The 24,498-nt window shown below is 40.8% G+C and overlaps 1 protein-coding gene across 3 annotated transcripts in view; it reads right to left on the reverse strand.

Annotated features, from left to right (window-relative positions):
* Nucleotides 1-24,498, reverse strand: part of EBF2 (early B cell factor 2) — a 192,930-nt gene that overhangs the window by 36,583 nt on the left and 131,849 nt on the right. For all 3 annotated transcript variants that reach the window (XM_023759117.1, XM_006095016.3, XM_023759118.1), the window contains 4 exons: nt 23,979-24,060; nt 9,031-9,148; nt 7,386-7,516; nt 6,124-6,250 (listed from right to left, as the gene is read on the reverse strand). In XM_023759117.1, coding sequence (XP_023614885.1) covers nt 6,124-6,250; nt 7,386-7,516; nt 9,031-9,148; nt 23,979-24,060 — 458 coding nt within the window. The remainder of the gene's footprint in view (nt 1-6,123; nt 6,251-7,385; nt 7,517-9,030; nt 9,149-23,978; nt 24,061-24,498) is intronic.

The following is a 24,498-nucleotide window of genomic DNA, read 5'->3' on the forward strand; positions in this document are numbered from 1 at the left end:
TTTATGCCAGATTTTCAACTGTGTTAGGGGTCTATGTCCCCTCACCCCCCACTTTATCAAAGGCTCAACCTGTATAAGTAAGCAAAATGAAAAAAAATATTAATTAATGCTAATACCCAAAGCCCCATTACTGGTAACATCTTGGTATACAGGCTTCCCATACTTTTCTTGGATTTTTTACACACCTATTCCTCCCTATATATAAGAATTGGACCATACTGTGTATACAGTTTTTAAGATTTTTTTAAAACACACACACACACACACACACACACACACACACACACACCTATATCATAGACATCTTTCATGTAACTAAATATCCATCCACAGCTTTACTTTTAATGTCCTAAAGTGTTTCAGTGAAATGATGTTCTATTATTTATTTAGTAAGTCCCCTAATGAACACTAAGGATGCTTTCAATTTTTCACTACTATAATCTGTGCTTCAATAAACAGCCTTCAGGAAGACTCATTTGTTCCTTAGTATATGTTCCTGAAAGTAGAATGTGGGGTCAAAGGGCACATACATTTTTAAGGTTCATGCCAAGAGTGTACTTTCCTGGAGTCATCTACCTCCCTACAGTAGTGTTAGAAAGTTTCCACTCTTAAAAAAAAAAAAAAAGAAAGTTTCCACTCTTAATACCAACCTGGGTATTTTTATTTGTTAAAAAAATATTTGCCAACTTGCTAGGGGAAAACTGTTATCATGTAGTTGCTTAATTTGCATTTATTTGATTATTAATGTGGTTGGGATATTTTAAAAATACGTTGTTGCTTAATTGTATTCCTTCCTGACATAACTCCTGATATTCTTTGCTAGCTTTTAATTTAAGGTATTTTTCTTTTTTTTCCTTAATTTGTAAGATAGCTAACATTCACCCCTTTATCCACAATGCATACACAGCATAGTGATTGAAAAATAGTAGGCATAAAATAAACTTTTGCTGAACAAATGATTGAATCTTTTTATACGTAAGACCATATGTCATATATAACAAATATGTTCCTAATTTGTTCCTTTTCTTTTGATTTAAAAATTTCTTTTTGTAATCACATATTTGTGCTTGATGGTTTCTGTATAAGATTGGCAGGGTTCAAGTTTATAACAATTGTTTGAAATATCTACATTTTGTGTTAAAATTATTTAATTCACATATGTTTCGGTCATGATATGAAATTAGGTATCTGTTTTTCAATGCTTGACCAGTTGGCCCAACACCATTTGTTGAACATTCCATCTTTTCCATGCGGACCTGAGATGGCTCCTCACCTATACAACAGGTACTTATGTATTTACACCATTCATATGTACACAAACTATCTATCTATCTATCTATCTATCTATCTATCTATCTATCTATTTAAATCCTCACAGGAGGATGCTTTTATTGATTTTTAGAGAGAAAGAAAGGGAGGGAGGGAAGGAGGGAAGGAGAGAGAAAGAGAGAAGAAATATCAATATGAGAGAGAAACATTGATTGGTTGCCTCCCGCACATGCTCTGAACCCAAAACCTAGTAAGTACCCTGATAGGGAATCAAACTCACCACCTTTTAGTGTACAGGACAACGTTCCAACCAACTGAGCCACCCGGCCAGGCCTACAACTTACTTATTTTTAACTATCCTCTTCTGTTGTGTGGCATTTCTATATGTTCTTGCAAAGTCCCGTATTCTTTTAATTACTGAAAATCGGTTTTAATGTCTGGTAGGGCAAAGCCCTCTCATTTTTCAAAATGAGAGGTTCTATTTTAGCACCTCAGTGAACTTTTGTAAAGTTTCCCCAAACATTTTGTGGGTACTTTGATTGGCATTGTGTTAAATTTATTCATTAATTGGCATCTTTACAATATTAAATCTCCCCACCACTCCGCCAGCTGGAAGGATTTTGTCCTTCCCCTGAACTCCCTTTAGCACTTTATACCTTTTTAAAAATCACTTGCTAAACTATACCCACCCAATTTTTCAAACCTGAAACCTGAGAGTCTTCCCCTCCCCTCCCTTTCCCAACCTTTACCCTATCCAATCAATCATCAAGTCCCGTCAATGCTACCTCCTAAATTTCACCCACTTCAGCTTGTCCCCACTACCAGCAAGCTCGTCCAAGCTGCCATCATTTCTAGCCGGGGCCACCACACTGGCCTCCAACTGACCTCCCTGAATCCTCCCTAACTTCCTAGCCATTCTCTACACTGCAGCCAGAATAATCTTTTAAAAGGCAAATCTAATCACAGATTCCCCAGCTTTAAAATACTCCAATGTCTCTCCGTGTTTTCATACGGATTGAAAATATCCTTAGTGTTCATTAGGGGTAGGACCAAATAAGCAGCCCAAACCCTCCCTTCCAGCTTGAACCCAACCTCTCTTTAACTCATTCTCTCTGCCCTATTCATAGTGGCCATCAAATATATCTCATGTTCTTCTCTACCCCAGGACCTTTGCATGTACTGTTTTCTGTGTTTGGACTGTTCTTAGCCTTCCCTATCATCTCAGTTCAAGAAGGTTCAACTTCCCTGGCATATATCCACAGCATCCTATACAACTTTTAATCCTCATAGCATCTGTAACTTCTCGTTCATCAGTCTCCATTACGATAAGACTAATAGAAATAACAAGAATAATATGAATAATAAACACCTTTTGAATAATAAGATCTAGTTGCTCTCTATCCCAAATGCCTTCCATACAGAGGTGTTCTAGAGCTGGCTTATGAGGGCAGGTTGTTAAATTTTCAGGAATTTTGTGAGCTGGTTGATGTCATATTGGTAGCTTGAAATGAGCCATGGGGAGAGTATTTGCACCATGGAAATCAGCAAATGCTATAAACCGATTTCCCACACCCTCACCTTGAACTTGGAGACCTGGTTGTTAAGCTTTTACCAGCACACCACTGTTTCTATTATTTATCCTCACCACAGCTCTGAGAGGTAGGTAGCCCATTTGATACATGAGAAACTAAGAGTTTATGTCACTTACCCAAGATTTGTGTAAGTGACATAAACTTAGAGGAAAGCCAAACTGTGCGTGCAGGCAGTGACTCCAGAGCATGAGCAGTCCACCTTTACATCACTACATCGTGGCGCTGAGGAAGCAAGAACCCTGCTGGTCTGACTCATCTGCAGTATGCCCAGCACAGAGCACAGTGCTGAGCCTAGTGCATGTGCTCAAGCACTATTTATTTCATAAATAGTCATTAATGGCTCATTAGGAAAAGAGAGCTCTTTGTCAACACTATATGCTAAATAAAAGACTCCCCAGGCGGGATGGGCAGACACCTGGGTCCGTGTTCTGACTCCACCTGTAACGTAATGGATGATTGTGGGCAAGTCACTTCTCCCTGAACCTCACTTTTCTCATCTGCAAAAGAGGGAGTTTCACCAGTTGATCTTCAATGTCTCATCATCTCTAGGATTCTTTGAATTTACATGTAGCATAACATCTTTGAATTTACATGTAGCATAACATCTATTATTTTCACAGTTATGTGGACTCCTCTTTTACCAGGCACTCTGGTAAGTTCCTACTTTGCTTTTGAAATGCCACTCTATTGTCACCTCCTCTGAACAGCCTTCAATGGTTCCCCAAAGTCAACTACTCCCTGCTCAGTGCTCCAACAACCCATTTTGCTTTTACATCTCTTATGGGACTCAACCCAATTATCATAACTACAAGTACCTACCTCCCTCCCCTTCTAGAACTGAGCTGTTAGAGACATACTGATATGATTGATTTTGTGTCTTGAGCATAATTTGGAGCTGATGTTTGTTCAACAAATATATGGATTACACTGATACCTGGGTCCTATCTTCAGAGATTTAAATCTATTTGGTCCAGGGTCCAGCCTGGGCATCAGTGATTTGAGGTGAAGGCAAGGGTGAGAACCCCTGCTTTCAGAGGAAGTTAACACATGTATACATACATACACACACACATGCATGCACATGCACATGCTCACACACACGCACACACACATACACGCATGTACACACACCACTTGGCTCCAGACATCGATAGACCCACTGAATATGGAGATTGTTTGTTACTTCAGAAGAGAGTTGAGGATTGTTTGCACCATAAATGGTATTAGTCTTACTCATCTCCTCTCAGTCCTGACCTGTCATCCATGTCAGGGAAAATAGAGGTGCCGGAGCTCTATATGTGGAAAGCATCCTGGAGTGACACCCATTTCTCACCAGACTTGAGGGACCGCACATGATCCTGGTATTCTCCTACCCCACCGATTACTTCTGCTTATTCTCCTTCACAGACTCCTCCTTATCATCCTGAGCCCTACATATCGGTGCTCCTGAGGCCCCATATAGACTTCTTCCATCCTGTATTTACAACCCCTTCTGTGGCCATCTCCTCCAACCCTCTTCCATCTACTCCTCATTGACATCTAAGCAGACATTGATACTCAAATCAGAATAGAGGCTGAGTCCAAATGAGAGAGTAAACTATAAAATGATATTATTAGAAAGTCATAATATATCTGATGTATTTTCTTGGTTTATATATTTCTTTCTCGATACCCCTATTTTCTCTTTCAAAGTATAATATCCTGGTTTCAGTTTCTCCAGGTCTCCTTGGCTGCCGTCCCCTCCCCCACAACTAAATCAGTCTTTATATCAACCACATTCATTTATCCTAAGATAGCACTTTTGAGTTACTTTCCCTTGCATGGGAACCCTCAATGTCATCTTATATCTTACCAAATCAAGTCTGAACTCCCAATCAAAGCTTTTTTCCCCCAAATTATGGTAGAATTTGTTATATGGGAAAATATAACAAAATTTATTATCTTAAACCATTTCTAAGTGTATAGTTTAATAGTGTTAAATACATTCACATTTTGTTGTGCAGCCAATCTTTAGAACTCTTTTCATCTTGCAAAACTGAAATTCTATACCCATTAAACAACAACTCCCATTCTCCCTACCCTCATCCTCTAAAAACCATCATTCAACTTTCTGTCTCTATGAATTTGATTACTCTCTTCATATTATACAGGGTTTTTAAGCTGTTTTGCGGTTTCCCTTCTTCCTGTGCCTAGATCATCTAAACTAAGTTCTGGTCTAAGGTCTACCCAAATATATTGCCACCTGCTCACCTCACCCCCTGGGCCTTTGCACATGAGTTTCCCATAATTGAAACATTTTTCCTTCTCTTTGCCTATCTAAACCCTCCCATCCTTACAAATGTCCATTTCTCCCTTAATATATCATACCACTAACTCTAGTCCACACTAAACCCTCTTTTCCTGGAACTCATATTCCATTCATTGAAAATACCATGCATTTTGAATATTCTAATTCTCTAGCTGTTCTGGGTAATGTACCATTGCCTCCTCCAAAAGTTCTAAACTCCCAGTACAGTAAGGACCATGTATTATATGTCCCTGTACCTTACACCTAGAAAAGGTTGTAGATACAAGGTAGATTATTCAACAAATATTGAGATATATAATAGGTAACGTATACTTTCATACAATTTAAAACCATTTGAATCACTCTGCAGCATCAATGGGCAACTCCCTTGATCCTTTTCAAGAAAATTAGTTAGCAGCATCGAACAGACTGTCAGACTACAGCAGGAAGGCCGGGGAGGGTTGGGGGGGGCGGTAAGAGATCAACCAAAGGACTTGTATGCATGCATATAAGCATAACCAATGGACACAAGACACTGGGGGGTAGGGGAAGCCAGGGGAAGGTCAAGGGGGAAAAAAGGAGACATATGTACTACTCTTTGTAATATTTTAAGCAATAAAACAAAATTTTAAAAAAGAAAATTAGTTATATCCAGCAACTTTGTCTATTTTTTTTGTCTGGTTGCTTGAATAAAGGTCTATCCTAGCAAGGTTCCAGCAGAGTTAAATGTATAAGGAGGTACCCCTGAGATGAGCTGCCATGACCATCTCCCAGACTGTGCAGAAACTGCTTAAGTAGAATACAAATTTAGAATCAAGTCTATACTTTCCCATTCAATGCCTTTTATCCAGTCCAGTCTTCCCACACAAGCAGAAAGACCTAGTAAATTTAGAATGATGAAAAAGTAGAGAGACTTGGAATTAGACCAAAGGTGAACCAGGGGCCAGTCCCCTTTGGAATCATTTTCTCACTCACCTGTGTAAATGAACCTTCCTGGAGCGCCTTTGCAGAACTGCTTGGATTTATAAGATAAAGTCACTTCCACCACTCCAGGGATGTGTCGAGGAGGAGTCTGAACTCTGATAGCATGAGGAGTGATTAGCTGAGGAATGAACAGGCATGGAAATGAAACACCTATTATAGAAGTTATCACCAAGGATACTGAGAACATGAGAATCTCCCACGACTACTCCCACCAGGGCAAACTGGCATAGTCACGGCACCCCAAACACTCTGAATACCCTGTCCCTGTCTCTCACATTTTTCTCTCACACCCTGGAATTTTCTCTCAACCTACACTGTCTAGATCTAGATCCTCTCCTTCCTACTAGCCCAGCTCAAGTCCCTCCCACCTCTTGTGCCCACCCCACCCCCATCCCTGTAATCATACTCTCCCCCTAATTCCTATACTGCTATAACCTCACATATTGATTTGGCAACTTCCACATCCAACTTAACATCAGTAGTTATCTTCCTGTAACATGTCTTGTTGGTTTTCCCATTATGAAAGTAGAACATATCCACTTTAGAAAATTTAGAAATTACAGAAAAATATAAGGAAAAATATTAACATTGCATATTCCAGTACTTTTCTATGGATGGATGTTACATAATTAGACTTTACATCCTCAGACAATGTTGTCCTGATTTTTTATTCCACTTAGCATTACAGCATAAACATGCACCCTTCTCCTGGTCATTAGAATTTTTTCAAAACACAATTTTTTAAAATACATTTTTATTGATTTTAGAGAGGAAGGGAGAGGGAGAGAGAGAGATAGAAACATCAATGATGAGAGAGGATCATTGATTGGCTGCCTCTTGCACGCCTCCTACTGTGGATTGAGCCCGCAACCCAGGCATGTGCCCTTGACCAGAATCAAATCCAGGACCCTTCAGTCCATAGGCCAACTCTCTATCCACTGAGCCAAACTGGCTAGGGCAAAAAAAAAAAAAAAAAACAACCCACAATTTTTAATGGTGTAATGATATTCCATCATTTATTTACCCAATATGACTATTCTTATTTTTTCAAAATTATAAATAATACTGCAATGAATATTTATATTTTTAAGTTATCCATGCCTGCAATAAATTGTGGTTTACATGTGGCTAATCTTTGGTACTTAATAGTGTGCATTCATGCTGCTGATACTACAGGAATTACTAGTTTCAAACCCAGAGCAAAACTATCTTTGGGCCAAAGAAAATCAGGAAAGCAAGTTGCCCGGGCCTACCTCGCTCCATACAAGCATAGTCCCAAACACCACTTGGAGGCCATCAAAGAAGTTGTCCCCAATGATGATGACCATGGCTCCTCCTGTGGTCCAGCCTTCACTTGGGCTAATGGCTTTGATGCAGGGGGTAGCTAAAAAGATAGAAAAGAAAAGTCAGGTCTGCCCTTTGGTGGTTGAAGTTTAGAGTTCGGGAAACTGACTGCTCTTAAAGGCTGTTGATCATTCCAAGAAGTTCAAGTTGAGCTTTGCTGACTTGCCATCATTCCTTAATTGGTTGTTGGTTTTCACCAGGTCATTAAAGCCTAATGATTTGACCACTATGTATGAAAACATGGAACACTTAGCTAATTGTGCAAAGGGTGTTTTTAGAACTTGTTCTTCCCCCCCATATTTTTATAAGTTGACCACACTGGAAACGTGTAAATCCCTTTTCTCTCTCCACCTCCTCTGCACTAAGATGTCAAGATTTACAAGGCCTGCTAATGTGCCAGAGAGAGAGAAGGAGAAAGTAAAATCTGTCATAGGTGAAGGCTTTTTCTGCTCTATCAAGAGACAATTTCTAATCACTTTCCTAACTTTGTAGGAAGGATTTCCTCCCTTCTTCCATATGTTTGAGGCCTCTGGACTTTACATCCCAACAGGAACCCAATATGGTTTTCAGGCCATAACTAAAGTCAATCCATCACTCCATTTCCAAAGCTGACAGGGTCAAAGGTGGGAGAGAACTTTGGCAGGATTCCAAAAACATGAGCCCCCTTTGAACAGCCAGTCAATCACATCCAATCAGTCAAAAGAAACTGGATGGGTTCCTAGTTCTGAACCCTGGGGTTTTCGTCTCCCCTTCAGTGCCCACTGTGGGAGAATTAACACCACTCCAAATTCTTTACTGATTCAATCATTTTCTTTCAGTTCATTAATTCCTATTTTAAATGATACAAGACACATTTTAAAGGCTGAGTTGGGGTGGGGGGCTGGTGAGCAGTATACAGCCAAGCATCACACTAAAATAGTCCCTAATTTCACTATTCATGTAGTCCATAACCTCCTACTCCAGGGAGTGGGGAGTGGGCAAGGAAAGAGAAGAACTCAGATGGGCTTTACTTAGGTTTGTCAGTTATCTTCCTCAATATACTTAAATTTTTCAGACAAGTTGAAGTTTAACAGTTACCTGTATTTCTAATTACTTTAATGCACTTGGAAAACTACCCAGAGCAGACCATGATTTCTTCTAGTCCAAGCAAACAAAAATCAATTAGTGTCAGTTTCATTCTGCACATTGTTTTGTTTTGCCCACAATCTGTTTAAGGGCACATCTGACACTTATTCATACATGTCTGGCACTATAATGTTCCTGTTTAACTAAGATGTCATAGGCCTACATTTGCCTGAAATACCTGCCTAGCAAAAAGAAAAACACAACTGAATGGAACAGACTGAGGCATGGGGTCTTTAAACATCGCGGGGAGATGTGTGGGGTTACAACGGAGTATGCGGGAGTCAGTGTTTACAACTTCACTTTAAAACCCACATGGTCTTGTGTACTTTCTCCACTCCTACTCAGAAGCATACATTTGAAATTCAAACGAGGAAATTGTGGAGAACTTCATTTGTCTGCCATTCTCACCCTGCCCGCAGACAGCCCTACCTTCCGAAGGGTCCAGTCTTCTCGCTCTCCGCCCATGCTTTGAGTTGTTATGAACAAACATGTTGTCAGAAACAGCCAACACATGTCCATCCACATTCACTGTTGTTGATAACACAACCTGCATATTTAAAGTAAAAAAAAAATGGACTTAGTTTTATATAAGGTAGTAAATATAACAGAATTCTGTTTGCCAGATTTCCATATAGCTGACAAGAAATGGAACAGAATTTGGGGACAGGGCCATGCTCTTGACATTTCACCTCCTCTTATAATTATGGGAAGAGCTTCATGGAAAAAGAGACTGCCCTTCACCCATGTGCTATCACATATTTGTATTCAGACTATGCTCAGATGATGAAATGGGGAAATTGGGCTTGTGCCTGCTGCTTCTAGAAATGTAGTTCTCTAGCAAAGGACCTGGACACTCATTCCCAGCTGACCGTTGCAACAAGGGACTGACTGTGTGTGATCAGGAGGCTAAGAACTGAGCACCAGCTGGGAGGTCGTTTCTCCCAGAACAGGAATGGGTCCTTGCACCTCTGACATGTGCTAGTGTAAGGCTGGCATGGAGATGCTGCTGGTGACTTGTTTGTGGTGTCCCTGCCCACTAGAGAGCAGTGGCAGAGATGCTCAGGCTTTAGGCAAGAAGGTCAGATTGCTGGAATTCAGTGTTGAGACTGTAGAGCGTTCAGTATCTAACCAGAGGAAAGGGAAGAGTTGGGTATGGAAGAGTGAAAGAGCATGGATTTGCAGTCAGATGAAACTGAACTCAAATCCCACGCCTGTTGCTTCCTAACTTGTAACCTTGGACAAATCACCAACCTTTATGAATGTCCATTTTTCTTATCTGTAAAACATAAACAATGCCTATCTCTCAAGGGCTGAATGAGGCAAAATAAGGATAAATAGATGTAAGCTTTCAGTGTGGGGCCTCAATGAGTTCCCCTCCTAATAGCCTCACCTCTGCCTTGTTTGATTAGTTAATAGGACAGACAACATTACTCACTGAGCCTCTCCCATAGTCTACCAGCGGTTCTCAACCTGTGGGTCATGAACAATGAAAATACATCCTGCATATCGGATATTTACATTATGATTCATAACAGTAGCAAAATTATAGTTATCAAGTGGCAATGAAAATAATTTTATGGTTGGGGGTCACCACAACATGAGGAACTGTATTAAAGGGTCACGGCATTAGGAAGGTTGAGAACCACTGGTATGCTCTGGGGGAGGCTCTAGAAAGGGGAACACAGGGGCTAGAGACCAAAAGTTACCAGTCATGACCCCGCCCTCAAAGACCTTATGTTCAAGCTAGAGATACATGGCTAACATAAAGCAAGTAGCACAAGGAATGAGATTCCATTGAATTCTATGTGTGAGCTGCAGATCAGGAGTGTGCAAGAAGTTCAAAGAGGCAGAGATTAGCCAAGGCCAGAGTAGCAGGGAGAGTGTAGCAGAATAGAGCGGACTCGAATGTACCTACCACCAACATGCTTGATCCAGGAAGATAAACTATCCTAGATATGAGTCTACTTGTCAGTTATACATGGAAATTTTTTTAAGAAAACCACTTGTTATACACATATTCATGCATGTGTATACACTTTTTTAACCCTCATCTGAGGATACGTTTTTATTGCTTTTTAGAGAGAGAGGAAGAGGGAGAGGGAGAGAGAGAGGGAGAGGGAGAGAGAGAGAGAGAGAGAGAGAGAGCAAGAAAGAGAGAGAGAGATGAGAGTAACATTGATTAGTTGCCTCCCATACACACCCCGACCAGGGATCAAACCTCAACCCAGGTATGTGCCTTGAGTGGGAATTGAACCTGCAACTCTTTTGGTATACAGGACAATGCTCCCAACTGAGCTACCTGGCCAGGGCATACATGCATACATATAGACTTTTCAAGGAAGGGCAATAAATAGGTACATAATGACGAGTTGTACTTGAAAATGACTCTTCCTGTCTACTCCCAACTTAAATTTTTTTATATTCTTCTTTAATTTTTTCTGCCACCCCTTCCTTACTTATTAAGTGAAGGGGGGGACAAACCTTGATCCTACCTTAGCTCCTCATATGAAATAAGATTCATTAAATGTCACTTAAAATTTTTTACTATGAATAATTTCAAGTAAACAAAATAAACAGAATAGTATAATGAATTTCCATTTTTAGGTGAAATTTACAGGCATTGAAATGCACAAATCTTAGCTGCACAATTTTGACAAATGGATACATGCAGGTAAGCCTCACCATATCACGATTTAGAATATTTCCATTACCCTACAAAGTTGTCTTAATCAATCCTACTTCCTGAGGCAACACTCTTCTGATTTTTTTTTATCTTGCAGAGTTTTAGATGGTATCCTTTAAATCTTTTAATGTATACTTTAATATAATGAAGACTTGGGAAAACCCCTAAAACCATGAGTCCACAGAATATCTCACATAGCCTGGTGCCATAGGCATGACTGTAGCACACGGGAAATCATACTTGGACATGAGTGGGCTTCAATCATTCAACCCAAAGGTATTCATTGAACTCCTGCTACGTCTACGGTATTGTCTTGCCAGATTCTAGGATTTTTACCAATGATCTGACTAGTACAAAACACAGCATAATATTTCTCCAGTTGCCATTCAGAAAATTATTATCAATATAATTGCTCACAATTGAGGGATACAGCCTGTCTAGCTCTGGGTCTGTTTTCAATTGTGTTCATGTTAACCTGTTAAAAGTCTGGAGGAAGTCCTTCCAGAAAGTTCCTATCATGTAGCGGCCACCATAAGAGGGAGACATCCATCACTCTGGGTAAATGTGCGAGGCACAAGCCCTTGTCAGGGCCATCTCAGCAGAGCACAGGATGGCATCATAGTCAAAGGAAGAGGGAGGCTGTCTCCTGGCCATGGGGTTAAGAGGAACATGAAGTTGAAAGCATTTACCCCCTGAAAATAATAGAAGTGGAAAAAAAGAGGAATCAGACCGCTTTGGTAAATTGTGTGTGTGAATGAATTTTCAAAGACATAGCTGTCATCTCTGGGGGAAAAAAATGAGAGGGTGCTTCAGGCTTTAATTGCCAATGAGCTGTACTCAGCACAGTGAGGGGAACCCGCCTGCCTGGGGCCTACGTGGATGTAAAGAGCATTCTCTTTGAGGCCACTTTAATTCATTCCACAAGCTTCTTGTCATACTGTGCTTTAGTGCTCCTCGTGCATTCCTGCCACAAAATATGGGCTTTTCTCAAGCCAGCTGATTTCATCATTGTCCATTCGGGTGGAGTGAGAGTCAGTTCCAAAGTGAACATTTCCCAAATGACATACCCTGATGGTTCAGATGCACTTCATTATTTTCTATTAACAATGGAAATAAATTTTAATCTCTTGCTGGCTAGCACTGGCCTCTCATGACAGCAAGGGAATTAACCTGAATTATTTCAGTGTCTGCAAAATTTATTACAAGATTTTAAATTATGTCCAAATGTATGTGCATGTATATATATAGATACGAGACAAGTTCCCGTTTTTAATATTCCAAACATCTTAGACTCTCAAGTATCTAGAAGAGCTTGCCAATTAAACCAAATTTGCAAAGTGGAAAGGATTTAATTCACAAACTCCACCACGTGAAACCAAACAAGTTTGGTTGTTGTTCTTGTACGTGGAGATACACACAAACGTGGACTTTTACATTCATGCACTCTACTTCTGGAAGAATGAAGGACATTACGGAGGTGAAGATACATTTGGTACATTCAAAGCTCCAAATTTAACTTCCTTCACTGTTTTCTGATGAATGATGACAACACTGATATTATTCTCTTTGGAGAAGTTAAAGTTTCTGAATGTTTGAAGACTAAAGGAAGTGGAAAGTGCATTCCAGCCTCGGCTCACTCCCAGGCCTTCCCCTTCCACAAGCCAACTTCTTTCCCTAGTGAGTATTTCCTGGGTCACGAAGGCTGACCTTTTCCATCTGGAATCAATCAGTCAACCCCTGACAACTTCCTGAAACACCTCACTCCATTTCCTGTTCTCTCCCCCTTCTCTCTTTTCCCCTGGTTTGCTTCACTCTTGAAAACTGCAGGCCACAGCAGCTTAATGTTAGAGGGTCAGACACAGTTAGACTCCAAAACACTACACAAGGACACCTTTGACCTTCAAAAATCTTTACATCTTAGCTAAACAAATCAAGGTCAACATTTCTTACCATTACCTTGTTAACTATTTGTAGGCATCTTTGCCAACGATCTCCTGATCATATAACCATCAATACCACTTGTTCTCCTAGGATCATAAGCTGATCTGTTTTAAGAAGTAGCCAGCAAATTTAGTATTGACAAGGGGTGCCATGTGGAGGTACCTGAAACTAATAATCACCAGTCTTATGACAAACATATGGAGAGTATTCCAAACAAAAGAACTTCTATGCCTCATCAGTGTCTCCTATCACCTAAACCTGATACCTAGTATTTTCTAAAGCTGTCAGACTCTCTTGGCACCACCATTCTGCTGGCACAGCCTGAAATGATGCCAATTAGGAATACAGATGTCCATAATTTGTGTGGATGGACCCCCGGTTTTTGCTACTGACACTGGTGACAGCTTTCATTTGTTTCTCGTAGTTGGTGTGTCTGTATTTCAGCTCAAAGCTCCAATAGCAAAGCCTGAAGAGCTGAAAATGATGCCACTGTATTTTATAGCTCTCCTCGACTGATACGTTGCAATTCAACACAAAAGCAACAATCAATTATATTCATGCAAATATTATTTCTGATGTGGTAACTTTAAGCCAAGGCTCCAAGAAAGAGAAGTAGGGATCAATTGGAATTGCTTGCCTTTTTTTATGTGAAAGCAGTTTTTCACTTTTTGCAATTCCTTATTTTGCTTAATGAGTTCTCTAATTTTTGGTGAGGCCAGTGCAATACACAGACTAGCTTGAGAGTGACAGTGTAGGTTCTATTTTGAATCATGAAATTAAATGGCAGTTTTAGCTGGATATACAGAAACAGAAACATAAAAAGTTTGTATCTCCCTTTGAAAAACAGCAGGAAGTCTTAAGAACAAAATCTATGATTGATTGTGTTAGCAATTTGCTACAAGTACTCAAGAAAACTGATTGGCTTTCTTAAATTATATTTTTTCTTCTCATTACCCCGAAGTACTCCCATATCCCTCACTCTAATAATTTATACAAGGCAGAAGCTGAGTTGTAAAGAGCTCTTTCCTGCCTGTAAAAGGCCTCAGTGGGAGTTATCCTTTAGGTGGGCACATCAGCTAATCTGCCCGTACAACTAATTTTCCAATAGAGGAACTGTTTCTTTAATATCAGCATGTGGCACGGGTACTTTTACCAAAATGACTTATTCCCACCTTTGGGTTAATATTTTATATAAAATTAACCCAAAGTGTGATCTTTGGCTTTTTGGAACATCACACTTTTGGTTTTTTAATATTGATCTTTCTCAAAGCTCTCTAATTCAGTTAAAGGACAAAAGTCAGAGGGATGACCAGCTTGGATACTCCTCCCAGCCAGCTTTTCTCAGCTCATACTCAGTTGTTCCTACAAGGAGCCTAAGTCTCACACAGGAGGGTAACAGAAATAGATAAGTCACAATGAAGGTGGTGTGGAACGACTAAATGGTCTGTTGTTTTTTTTAAAAAAACAGACGAGAATCCCAGCGTCTATAGTTGCTGGAGAATAATTACCTTGGTTAGAAACCTCCCTGTGTGGACCAGAGTGCTTGCTTTGAAAATCACACCAAATTCTACAATTAGACACATTTCCCCTCCATTTCAATGAGGGTCATGCACCTCCTAGCGGAATGTGGCCTTTGGTCGTTTAATCTTGGTACAGCTACAATGCGTAGCATTTATAACACACTCACCGTGGAGACTGATACCTACTTGCAAACACATGCTCACCGAGCTAAATAAAATGGTCTTGAAAATTCCTGTTACTTAGCCAAGTATGGAAAAAAATTCTTTATGACATTTTACATCTGGAAATGGAATTAAATTCATGATGTGCATTTCCCTTATAACTGTTCAGTTGCTATATATGTTATTTCAGCTTTCCCAAAGCATAACTATTATGTGGGATTTTATTTTCCACCTGTGGAAGGAGGAAAGAGACATAGAGACCATTAAAAGGACAGAGAAAATCAAGACAGACTTCTGGTTGTGGGGGGCAACCAACTTTGGAGTCCATATCGTGAGAAGAAATACTCCGTTGGTGTCTTTATGCACTGGCTAATTCTCACATCTGATGAAGCAATCTGTGTAAGCCTACACTAATTCAGTCCAGGCTAACAACAAACAACTTGGCTACTGCAAATTGTGTTTCTCCTTACCACCTTATTCTTGGCACACATCATAGTTTCAAACCAGATTTACAGCCCAGATTCTCCTTTGTTACTGGACGCCGGAGTCTCCAGAATTGCCTCTAAACACCGACACCACAAGTATGGATTTTGTCATCTTTTTTTAAAGGAATTCCCAGAATTCTTAGCACATCACTGTTGTTTCATAACTCCTAAGGCTAAATTGTCTGTTCAGTTAACTATCAAGTACCAAAGGAGAGAACACAAGGTTGATTGCTGCTGAGACAGATGTAGGGCATTCTGGGGTTGCTCACACCGAGGGAGGGGGACTGTGGCATGGATGACATAACTCCTGAGAAGATCCTTTGCCAAGTAACCAGGCAGTGCTGTGTTTTAATCAGTCGGAGGTTTTGTTTGACACTTCCAGGCCCTGTGCTACATGCCAGGGAGGCTTCCAGAAAACACTGTCATGACCTCAAGGAGCTGCCATGTAGTTGATGAAGCATAACAAACACTACACTTAATCAGAAAATATTACTCTACAGTAATACATAATTGAGGACTCAATTGTGTGGCCATTGTATACTCTAGGGGTCCAAAGGTGAGAAAAATTAACCTGAGCTGAAGGCACTAACAAACATTTCCAGCAAGGAAATGAGATTTGAGATAGGCCTTGAAGAGTTGAAAAACTTTTGCTATACAACTTGAGGTTACTGAAATGGTTATTTGGGAACTTAAAAACTAATTCTAATTAGCATAAGTAGAGTAGTATGCCAACAGCATTTCCATTGGCATATTTGGCTTAGGATTGGGATATCTTTTAGATCCTGTCTTTAAAAAATCAGTTGAATATGTATAGAAATCAAATGGCAATTTTTTTAAAACCAGACTTTCCTGTCATCAGGGAGCTCAAAGATCATTAACCTGTTTACAACTAAATTTCCCATCATCTCAAAGGTCATAGGCACTTGCTACTTCCAGCTGGCCTCATGCTGCTCCATTGACCTCATTGTTTTTCCCATCTAAAATGTATGCCAAGTAGGATAGCTCTGGTCAAGGGCAGTATTGTACTAGCAAACATTTTGAGAGCCCCAGGGGAGTTATAACATATTTGATGCCATCTTGATTTGGCTGGACCATTCTCTTCCACCCAAACTCTGCCCCCAGGGATCCCATGAATCACCTGTCATCCATCAAAAATCAGGACCATGTACTAGTGTGCCCCATAAGCTGCTTAAGAATCTATGCCTCTTGTTGGGAAACTAAAAGAGCTTTGCTTTCCAGGAAGTTCTGCATCCGATTGTTCTTTTTTGTGTGTGTGTTAATCCTCACCCAAGGACATTCTTCCATTGATTTTTTTTAAGAGAGAATGGAAGGGAGAGGGAGAGACAGAGAGAGAAACATCAATGTGAGAGAGACACATCGATTGGTTGCCTCCTGCACGCACTCAGACCAGGACCAGGATCAAGCCTGCAACCAAGGTATCGAATCCAGGACCCTTGACTGGAATCGAATCCAGGACCCTTTAGTCCACTGGCTGATGCTCTATCCGCGGAGCCAACCAGCCAGGGCTGCATCTGATTGTTCTTGGATGTGCTCAGGTTTTAGTGCCCCAATTGGAGTTTCCTAACCTTATTGAAATCTCACATATCCTCTCTCCAAAATTACATAGGCAACTACCTGAATTCACTTGTTTTCCTGTTCTCCCACAAATAACTGTAAACACATTTCCTGTATGAGTTGGTCAAAATTCTTATCACCCTGATTCTTGTCCCTATTTGAGACACCAAAAGCCAGAGGGAGGGTGGCAGACGGTTTACCATCAAACAAAAAAGCTTGAAGCATTCTACAGAAAGCCTTCTCCAAGCTTAAAGCATTAGACTAAATAAAAGATCCTCAGACCCTCAGAGGGTTTTTTTCTGACTCAAAATAGGTAATTATTATTTCTTACATGGGACTATCTGGTTTGTTTTACCAACAGATAATGGACTCACCTGTTGATCGGAGAGGCCAGGGACAAGTGCTTTTCATTATGTGCTTTGAACCCTGCTCAGTAGCACAGCAGCTTCAAATGGTGGATGAGATCACAGAGCAGCTGGGGTAGCTCTTGAACTGAGAGATTTGAACTGAAGAAACCTGCAGGCAGCTGGAGCTATATTAAATTTTTACCATTTGGACTTAATTTAAACTCTTGTTTCCCTCTTCAACGGGTGTGAGAGAAATATTCAACATTTTTTATTTAAGGAAAATAGATGGTGGTGCCATTAAAAAGTTTTATATAAGAGCTGGGGGTTTAAAAAAATCATAAGGGTTTGTTGGATGGATCTTGGCCCTATTCCAAGACATGAGTAGCCCTGCCCTTTGCTCTTGCATCGTTTAGTCAAACAGACTAATGGCCAGCGGCTGGCTGTGTATAGGAGGTGTCTCTGTCATCTAATTAATTTTCCCATTGTTCTGTGTAGTTGTTGCATCCAGCAGATTGCACTAACAGGCTCGGGGCCTCTCACACTATCTGACTGCCCCAAAGATGTCAGTCTTTGATGGAGGAGAGCTTCTTGTCTTCCATTCCCTTCTCCCCACCACTGTGCATCTCCTCTCTTCCTCGGAGTTCTGACAAACCTGCTGGGTGTAACAAGTCACCAATCCTTTTCCTCACGCCTTTCCAGTCCCCCTCAAGATGCCCTTCCAGGAGGCCCATTGTGGAGTTGTGTGCAAACCCATCCAAACAAACAGGAATTGGCTCAGCACCGATGGCGCTCCCGATCTGGCCCCTGAAATGACTGCATTCACTAGGAATGCATGGGCCCCTTCATACCTCTTGAGGCAAAGGATGCTAAGACCTGTATATTCATCTCAGTGCGCTCCCTAGTTTAACTGTATTAAAAATGATTATTTTGATGGGCCCAATCTAAAAAAGGGAGCAAGTTAGGAGGTAAATTTGAGATACCCAAGAGTCACTCAGCAAAGTTCAGCAAAAGGTGGTAAGAACCCTTATCCGAATTATAAGAAAGCTGTAAGTTTGAGTGAAGGAGTTCCTTTACAATGATTCCAGGGTGCCAGGCCTGTGTAGCTCAGTGGTTGAACATTGACCCATGAACCAAGAGGTCACTGGTTCAATTCCTGGTCAGGGCACATGCCTGGTTGCGGGCTCGATTCCCAGTATGGGGCGTGCAGGAGGCAGCTGATCGATGATGTTTCTCTCTCATCAATGTTTCTATCACTCTATGCCTCTCCCTTTCTCTCTCTCTAAAACTCAATAAAAACATATATTTTTAAAAAAATGATTCCAGGGTTGGAGATGTGTCAAGGCATCTGCTACCCACTCCAGAATGACTAATGTACAAGTTGGTGCTGCTCATATGATGGAAAACACACCAGCCCTGGACAGTGGTCATGTCTGTTTAAAATAGAATCCTTTTGAGGCAGGAGGGAGGAAATTGGCACCCTGGCTTCTAAGCTTCCCAATCTCAAGGAAATGATCTGCTGACATGAGTGCTGTGGAAAACCTTGAAAACTATCCGAAAGAGCATCCACACAGGCTATTACCATAGTGCTGCTGTTATTTAGTTCCCACATCACCCTTACATTGCCACACCACTGAGTTCCAAAAGGCAACACAGACAAATGGCACCATGATAGGCCCCTGTGCTTCCAGGCTGGTCACTTGAAGACCCCAGAGAAGCACAGCTAAGCTATGTAAATCGCTTATCTTATTTTCCTTATCTACCCACCAGATGTAAGTCTCTCCAGGGAGAAGAATTTTATCTGTCTTGCTCATGTATCGCCAGCACCTAGGATAGTGCCTGGCACACAGAATTTCCTTAATAATAGTGGTTGGGTGAATGAATACATGAATAAGTGCATCTATGTTTTCACTGGGACTTGGAGCCAACCCAGCCAGCCTATCTATGAGAGTGACTTGGCAACAATAGCCCTGATTGTTGTCAACTTCTACTGTGTCTTAGAATGTGAATGTGGGAAATGACAACATGCCTGATTCCTCCTATTCTTGGCTGGATTTTCTTCTGGATTTTCCAACTGCCTGCTCTCCACCCACGATGCAGAGAAATAAAGAATGGGGTTCATTATGTCTTAACAGGCCTGTCAGCTTAAACTAGACATACATTTCTTGTCCTTTCCTTCACTGAGCTGTTCATCTGGGTGCTTTACTGAATTGTTCCATTTCGGGGAGGGCAGAGGTGATTTTCTGCATGCATGGTCCATGGATTAAGGTACTTTGGGGGCCCTGGAAATCTTTTCTTTTTTCCCTTCCTGCTTTCCTTCCTTCCATTTTTTAAAATTTCTCTCTTAAAAATTCATTCAATAACAATTTATTGAGCCCTAAAAATGGCTGGCATTGTGCTAGGCACTGGGGAGAAATACAAAAATAAATAAAACATACCAATTGCCCTCAAGCAGCACACAGTCTATTAGACAAACAATGACTGCAAGGCAATGTGATCAATTGTGTTGGAGTAGCTTGTGGAGAACGGTATGTTGGCCCAGGAGAAGGAATCAACATCTACTGACAGGAAGAGTCAGAAAAGGCCTCACAAAGGTGTAGTTTTGAAGCATGAGTAGAAATCGAAAACTGAAGAGGGGTGAAGGGTTCTCAGGCAGAGGCGAGAGCATGTGGAAAGGTTCCAAGTAATATTCCACGTAGTGGAAATCAATGAGGTGTGCCTGTTGAGTAGTGGGCACATGGAAACATCAGGCAAGGTGCATGCCTGGTATAAAGATGCTTATTTGCCATGCCTTTGTAAATCTAAGCTTTTGTCTATGGACAGGGGGTATTTATAACATACAGCAAGCAGACATGTTGGAAAAGACAATTTTAGCAGCCGTGCTGAGGGTCGATTATACAAGGAAGGAGTAGAAAGGCCTTTTGCAGTTTTTCGGGAGAGATGGGTTTAACAGATACTTAGGAGGAAGAAGTGACACTTTAACAAAAAACAAAGAGGGCACGGATCAGGGAGTAAGCTGTGAACATGTACTCATCCGTCATCCAAGTGAAGATGCCCAGGAGGGAGGCAGAGCTGTAGATCTGCAGCTCCAGAAAAGGGTGACGTCTGAGGAATGCATCCAGAATCATTCGGGATCCAATGGCATTTAAAGTCAAGAGAGTGGGAAGATCTTCAGGAAAAGTCTTCAGTGTCAGGCCCCCATGTTAACGGTTAAATTGCACGGAGGATGACCATTGGGTGTTAGATGAGTTTCATTTCTTTAAGTCAGGGCTCTGTGGAACCCTAAGAGATGTGTCAAGAAGTCTGGGAACCCCTGGCATTTTAAGCAAAACTTTGTTAAAATGTAGCTTTCTGTGAGGATAGAAACTATAGCTTTTACCAATTTCTCATAGGGGTCTGAGTCACAAAAGGGTTAAAGTCCACCTTGCTTCAATAAATATTTTATATATGCCCATGATACTTAGGACTTGAACTGAATTAAAGAGAGGCTTGGTTCAGGCTGGAAAATAAGTTCTATTCTGTTCAGATCAAATCTCCATAAACGTATAGTTCACATTAAGAGTATGTTTGCTCATATAACGAAAGTGGAGGATTGAAATAATCGTCTACATGGTTTAAAATTATTACCTTTTCTTTCTGAATGAGATATCTATTCCAGGAATTCTTAAATCACCATCCCTTTAGATTATTCTACTCACCACCATGATTACATACCACCTCTGGTTTTGTTTCATATTTTGAACTTGATCCAAATTTCTCACTTGACCATTACAGCACATAGTCAAGTCTGTCTCCTTAATAGCCTTCCCCACGTAAAAGAGCTTTCATTGAAGGTTATACGCTTAATAGAATCTGACTACAGCATAAAATTTGCCAATTCTTTTCTGCATGAAAGGACACTTTGCAGAAAGTGAAAAGACAATGATGAAATGAGAAAAAAATATTTACAAATCACTTACTTATCCAATAAGGACCCAGTAACCCTAATATACAAAGAACCCTAACAACTTAAGAATAAAAAGCCGAATAACCCAATTTACAAATGGGCAAAGGATTTGAATGAACATTTCCCCAAAGAAGATTCACAAATGATCAATAAGGACATGAAAAAAATGGTCAAAATCATTAGTCATTAGAAAAAGAAAATCAAAACTATAATGAGATACCACTTCACACTCAGAGGATGACTAGAATTAAAAGCAAACAAACAGAAAATAACAAGTGTTGGTAAAGATATGGAGAAAGTGGAACCTTCAAACATTACTGATGGAGATGTAAAATGGTGGAGCCATGTGGAAACCAGTTTGGCAGTTCTTCAAAAAGTTAAAGATAGAGTCACCATATGACCCAGAAATTCTACACTTACATATTTACTCAAGAGAACTGAAAACATTTGTTCACAAAAGAAACTTGCACACAAATGGTTATAGTAACATTATTTATAAAAGCCAAAATGTAGAAACAACCCAAGTGCCCATCAACCGATGCAATGTTAAACAAAATGTGGTTTATTCTTATAATAGAATATTACTCAGCTATAAAAAAGAATGAAGTCTGAACAAGGATTAACCTTGAAAGAAACCAGACACAGAAATCCACATATTGTACGACTCCATTTATATGAAAAGTCCACAATAGACTAATCCATAGAAACAGAAAGTAGATTAGAGGCTGCCAGTGGGTGGGGAGAAGGGAATTGGGAGGTCTGAGGTTTCTTTTTGGAATGATGGGAATGGTCTCAAATACATAGTGGTGATAGTTGCACAACATTGTGAATGTACTAAGAGCCCCTGAATTGCACACTTTAAAATAGTTAAAATGGTGATTGATATGTTATGTGAATTTTATCTCAATAAAAACTACCAAAAAAAAAACCCCACACCTGCCAATTGCCTTTAATTCTACTCCAGAAATAAGACAATCATAGAATCTACAAACTTTTTAAAAAGATCTCTTCCATTGTCTTTGCAAAAGTCAAATGTTTTCACATAGGATAAAAATTCCTCATTTTGAGACCAGCAATATTTATTGTAACCCTGTTAAAAACACAAGCACATTGAAAATCTCACTTAGTAAATAACTAAAGAAGTAGGGGAAATAATTAGCATGCTTGCTGAGTACAATTCTACGATTTGGGACAAATAAAATGACAAGGCATTCTATTAAGAGCTCTTGAACTTTATACAGGTGTAAGAATCCACATTGCCAGCTACTGTCCCTGCCTCCGTTTCTTCCAGAAAGTGAAAGCTAAGCTTTGGTCATCGAGGCACTTGAGAATTCTTTTGAATTTCACACATCATTTTGGACTGAAATGATATGTTTCCATTATATACATTTCCATAGTAGTGTGTCCCACTGACTTCCCCGTGCACAATGTTCCTACTTGATCCCCAAGACAAATGTATTTCTATTTGTCTTCATATCATACTGCATAGAGGGGAGGGAGGGGTTTAATTTTTTGAGAGGCTGGTAATAGTGTTAAATAACTAACAAAAAATGTCCAGGTCCCAGTAAGATCGATGACCATGATGTGGTAGGAAAAAGAATTTTTTTCGAAGTAATTCTCTCTGGCCTGTGTGTGCATCCCCTCTCTTCCATTAACTCTTTCATGACTCGGTTCCTACACCATAATTTGTGGGGTCTAGTGTAAAATAAATAGGTGCAGCCCCTTGTTCAAAATTACTAAGAACTTCAGAAAAGCATCGCAAGGCCGCACACTTGCACGCTGTACACCTCGCAAAGCTATGGTTGGGTGGACTCCTGGCTCCACCACCTCCTTCCTGTGGTTAGAGGCAAGTTCCTTAAACTCCCAGAACCTCATTTTCTTCACCTGAAACATGAAGCTAATCATCCCCATCTTGCTCGTCGCTGCCAGGATTATTTTTTAAAGTCTCAAGCTTGAATACTATCACTTAACATGTTTTTAATGTTCCTGTGGGGAAGGGAGCCCTGTGTATTTCGATTGGGCATGAGTGGCAGGAAAGCCATTTGGTGGATTAAATAAGGGTCCTTCAAAGATTAAGGAAGGGGGGCGGAGAGGGGCTGCTCTCCCTCTCAGCTCCGACCTGACACACTTTGCCTGGCTCTGTGTTTTATTAGCTTGCATCCTCGGTACATCAGTGGCAAGGGTGATGAAACCGGTGGCAGATTTAACTGCCAGGCAGCTGGGTCACTGTCCCGTGGGTCTTGTTGTCATGCCGCGATCTTAAAGTGACCACGGCTGTTTGGGCTGCTGCTTTCCAAAAGACTCCGAGTGAGACCACTGAATAGTTAACCGGTGGAAAGGGGAAGAAAGAGGCTGTTGCTTGCAGAAAGCACAGAGACGCTGCTTTGAGAAATCCCAGGGTGGCTGGATATCAAGAACATGGTTCCTGCTGTGGGCAGCTGTGTGTGCGAAGGGCAGCCTGAGGGCTTAAAATCAAATCTCCAGCACGGGTTGGTGCCCGTCCCCTGGGGCTTGGGCACTGGAGGCAGAAGGCCTGAGCACTGTAATATGAAGAAACCCTCACTGCTACCTATTGATGAGGGATCTCACTTACAGTGATCTTTCTCATTGTTAGCAACCGGTGAGTCATGTGTTCTAAGAAAAAAGAGAGGAAAGGAAAGGAAGACGAAGGAGAGAACACAGGATGACTTATTTCCCAGGAAAAATCTGCAGGCCTCTTACCTGGAACCTTCTCATGTCCCTCGGGTTTCCTGCTGTTTTCAAACAATTCTGATTGCACTTGAGGAAAAATTTTAAAAAGAATCTGTGAAAAGAAAGCAATGTGTTACATTTTTAAGTAAACATGTTTGAAGAGAGAATATCCATGCATTCTATTAGATTTGATTTGAAAGTGATTGTATTTCAGGCCTGGGGAATTTCAGCGGCCCTGCCTGGGAAGGAACATTGCTGACCCTCCGCAATTTGCAAATTTGGATGTTTTCCGTGGTAAGTCAGCTCCATCGCTGTGGAGGATTGCAAAGGGGCTCACAAGCGGGGTGCTGGCTTGTGCTCACGCCCCAAGTTGCTGGGCGTTCTCTCAGGAGAAAAAAAAAAGGCTTCCAAAGGGGCAGTGGCTCCTGCGGAGCAGAAACTACTCCCTCCGAGGTTGAACATGGCATGACTTAGCCCAGAGTCCCAGGCCTCCTCCCGAATGTGGCACTTGCTGCTGGCCACACACACCCTCCTACTCACCACCACCCCC

This window comes from Myotis lucifugus, unplaced genomic scaffold (genome assembly GCF_000147115.1).
Source record: "Myotis lucifugus unplaced genomic scaffold, Myoluc2.0 scaffold_148, whole genome shotgun sequence".
Lineage (NCBI taxonomy): Eukaryota > Metazoa > Chordata > Mammalia > Chiroptera > Vespertilionidae > Myotis > Myotis lucifugus.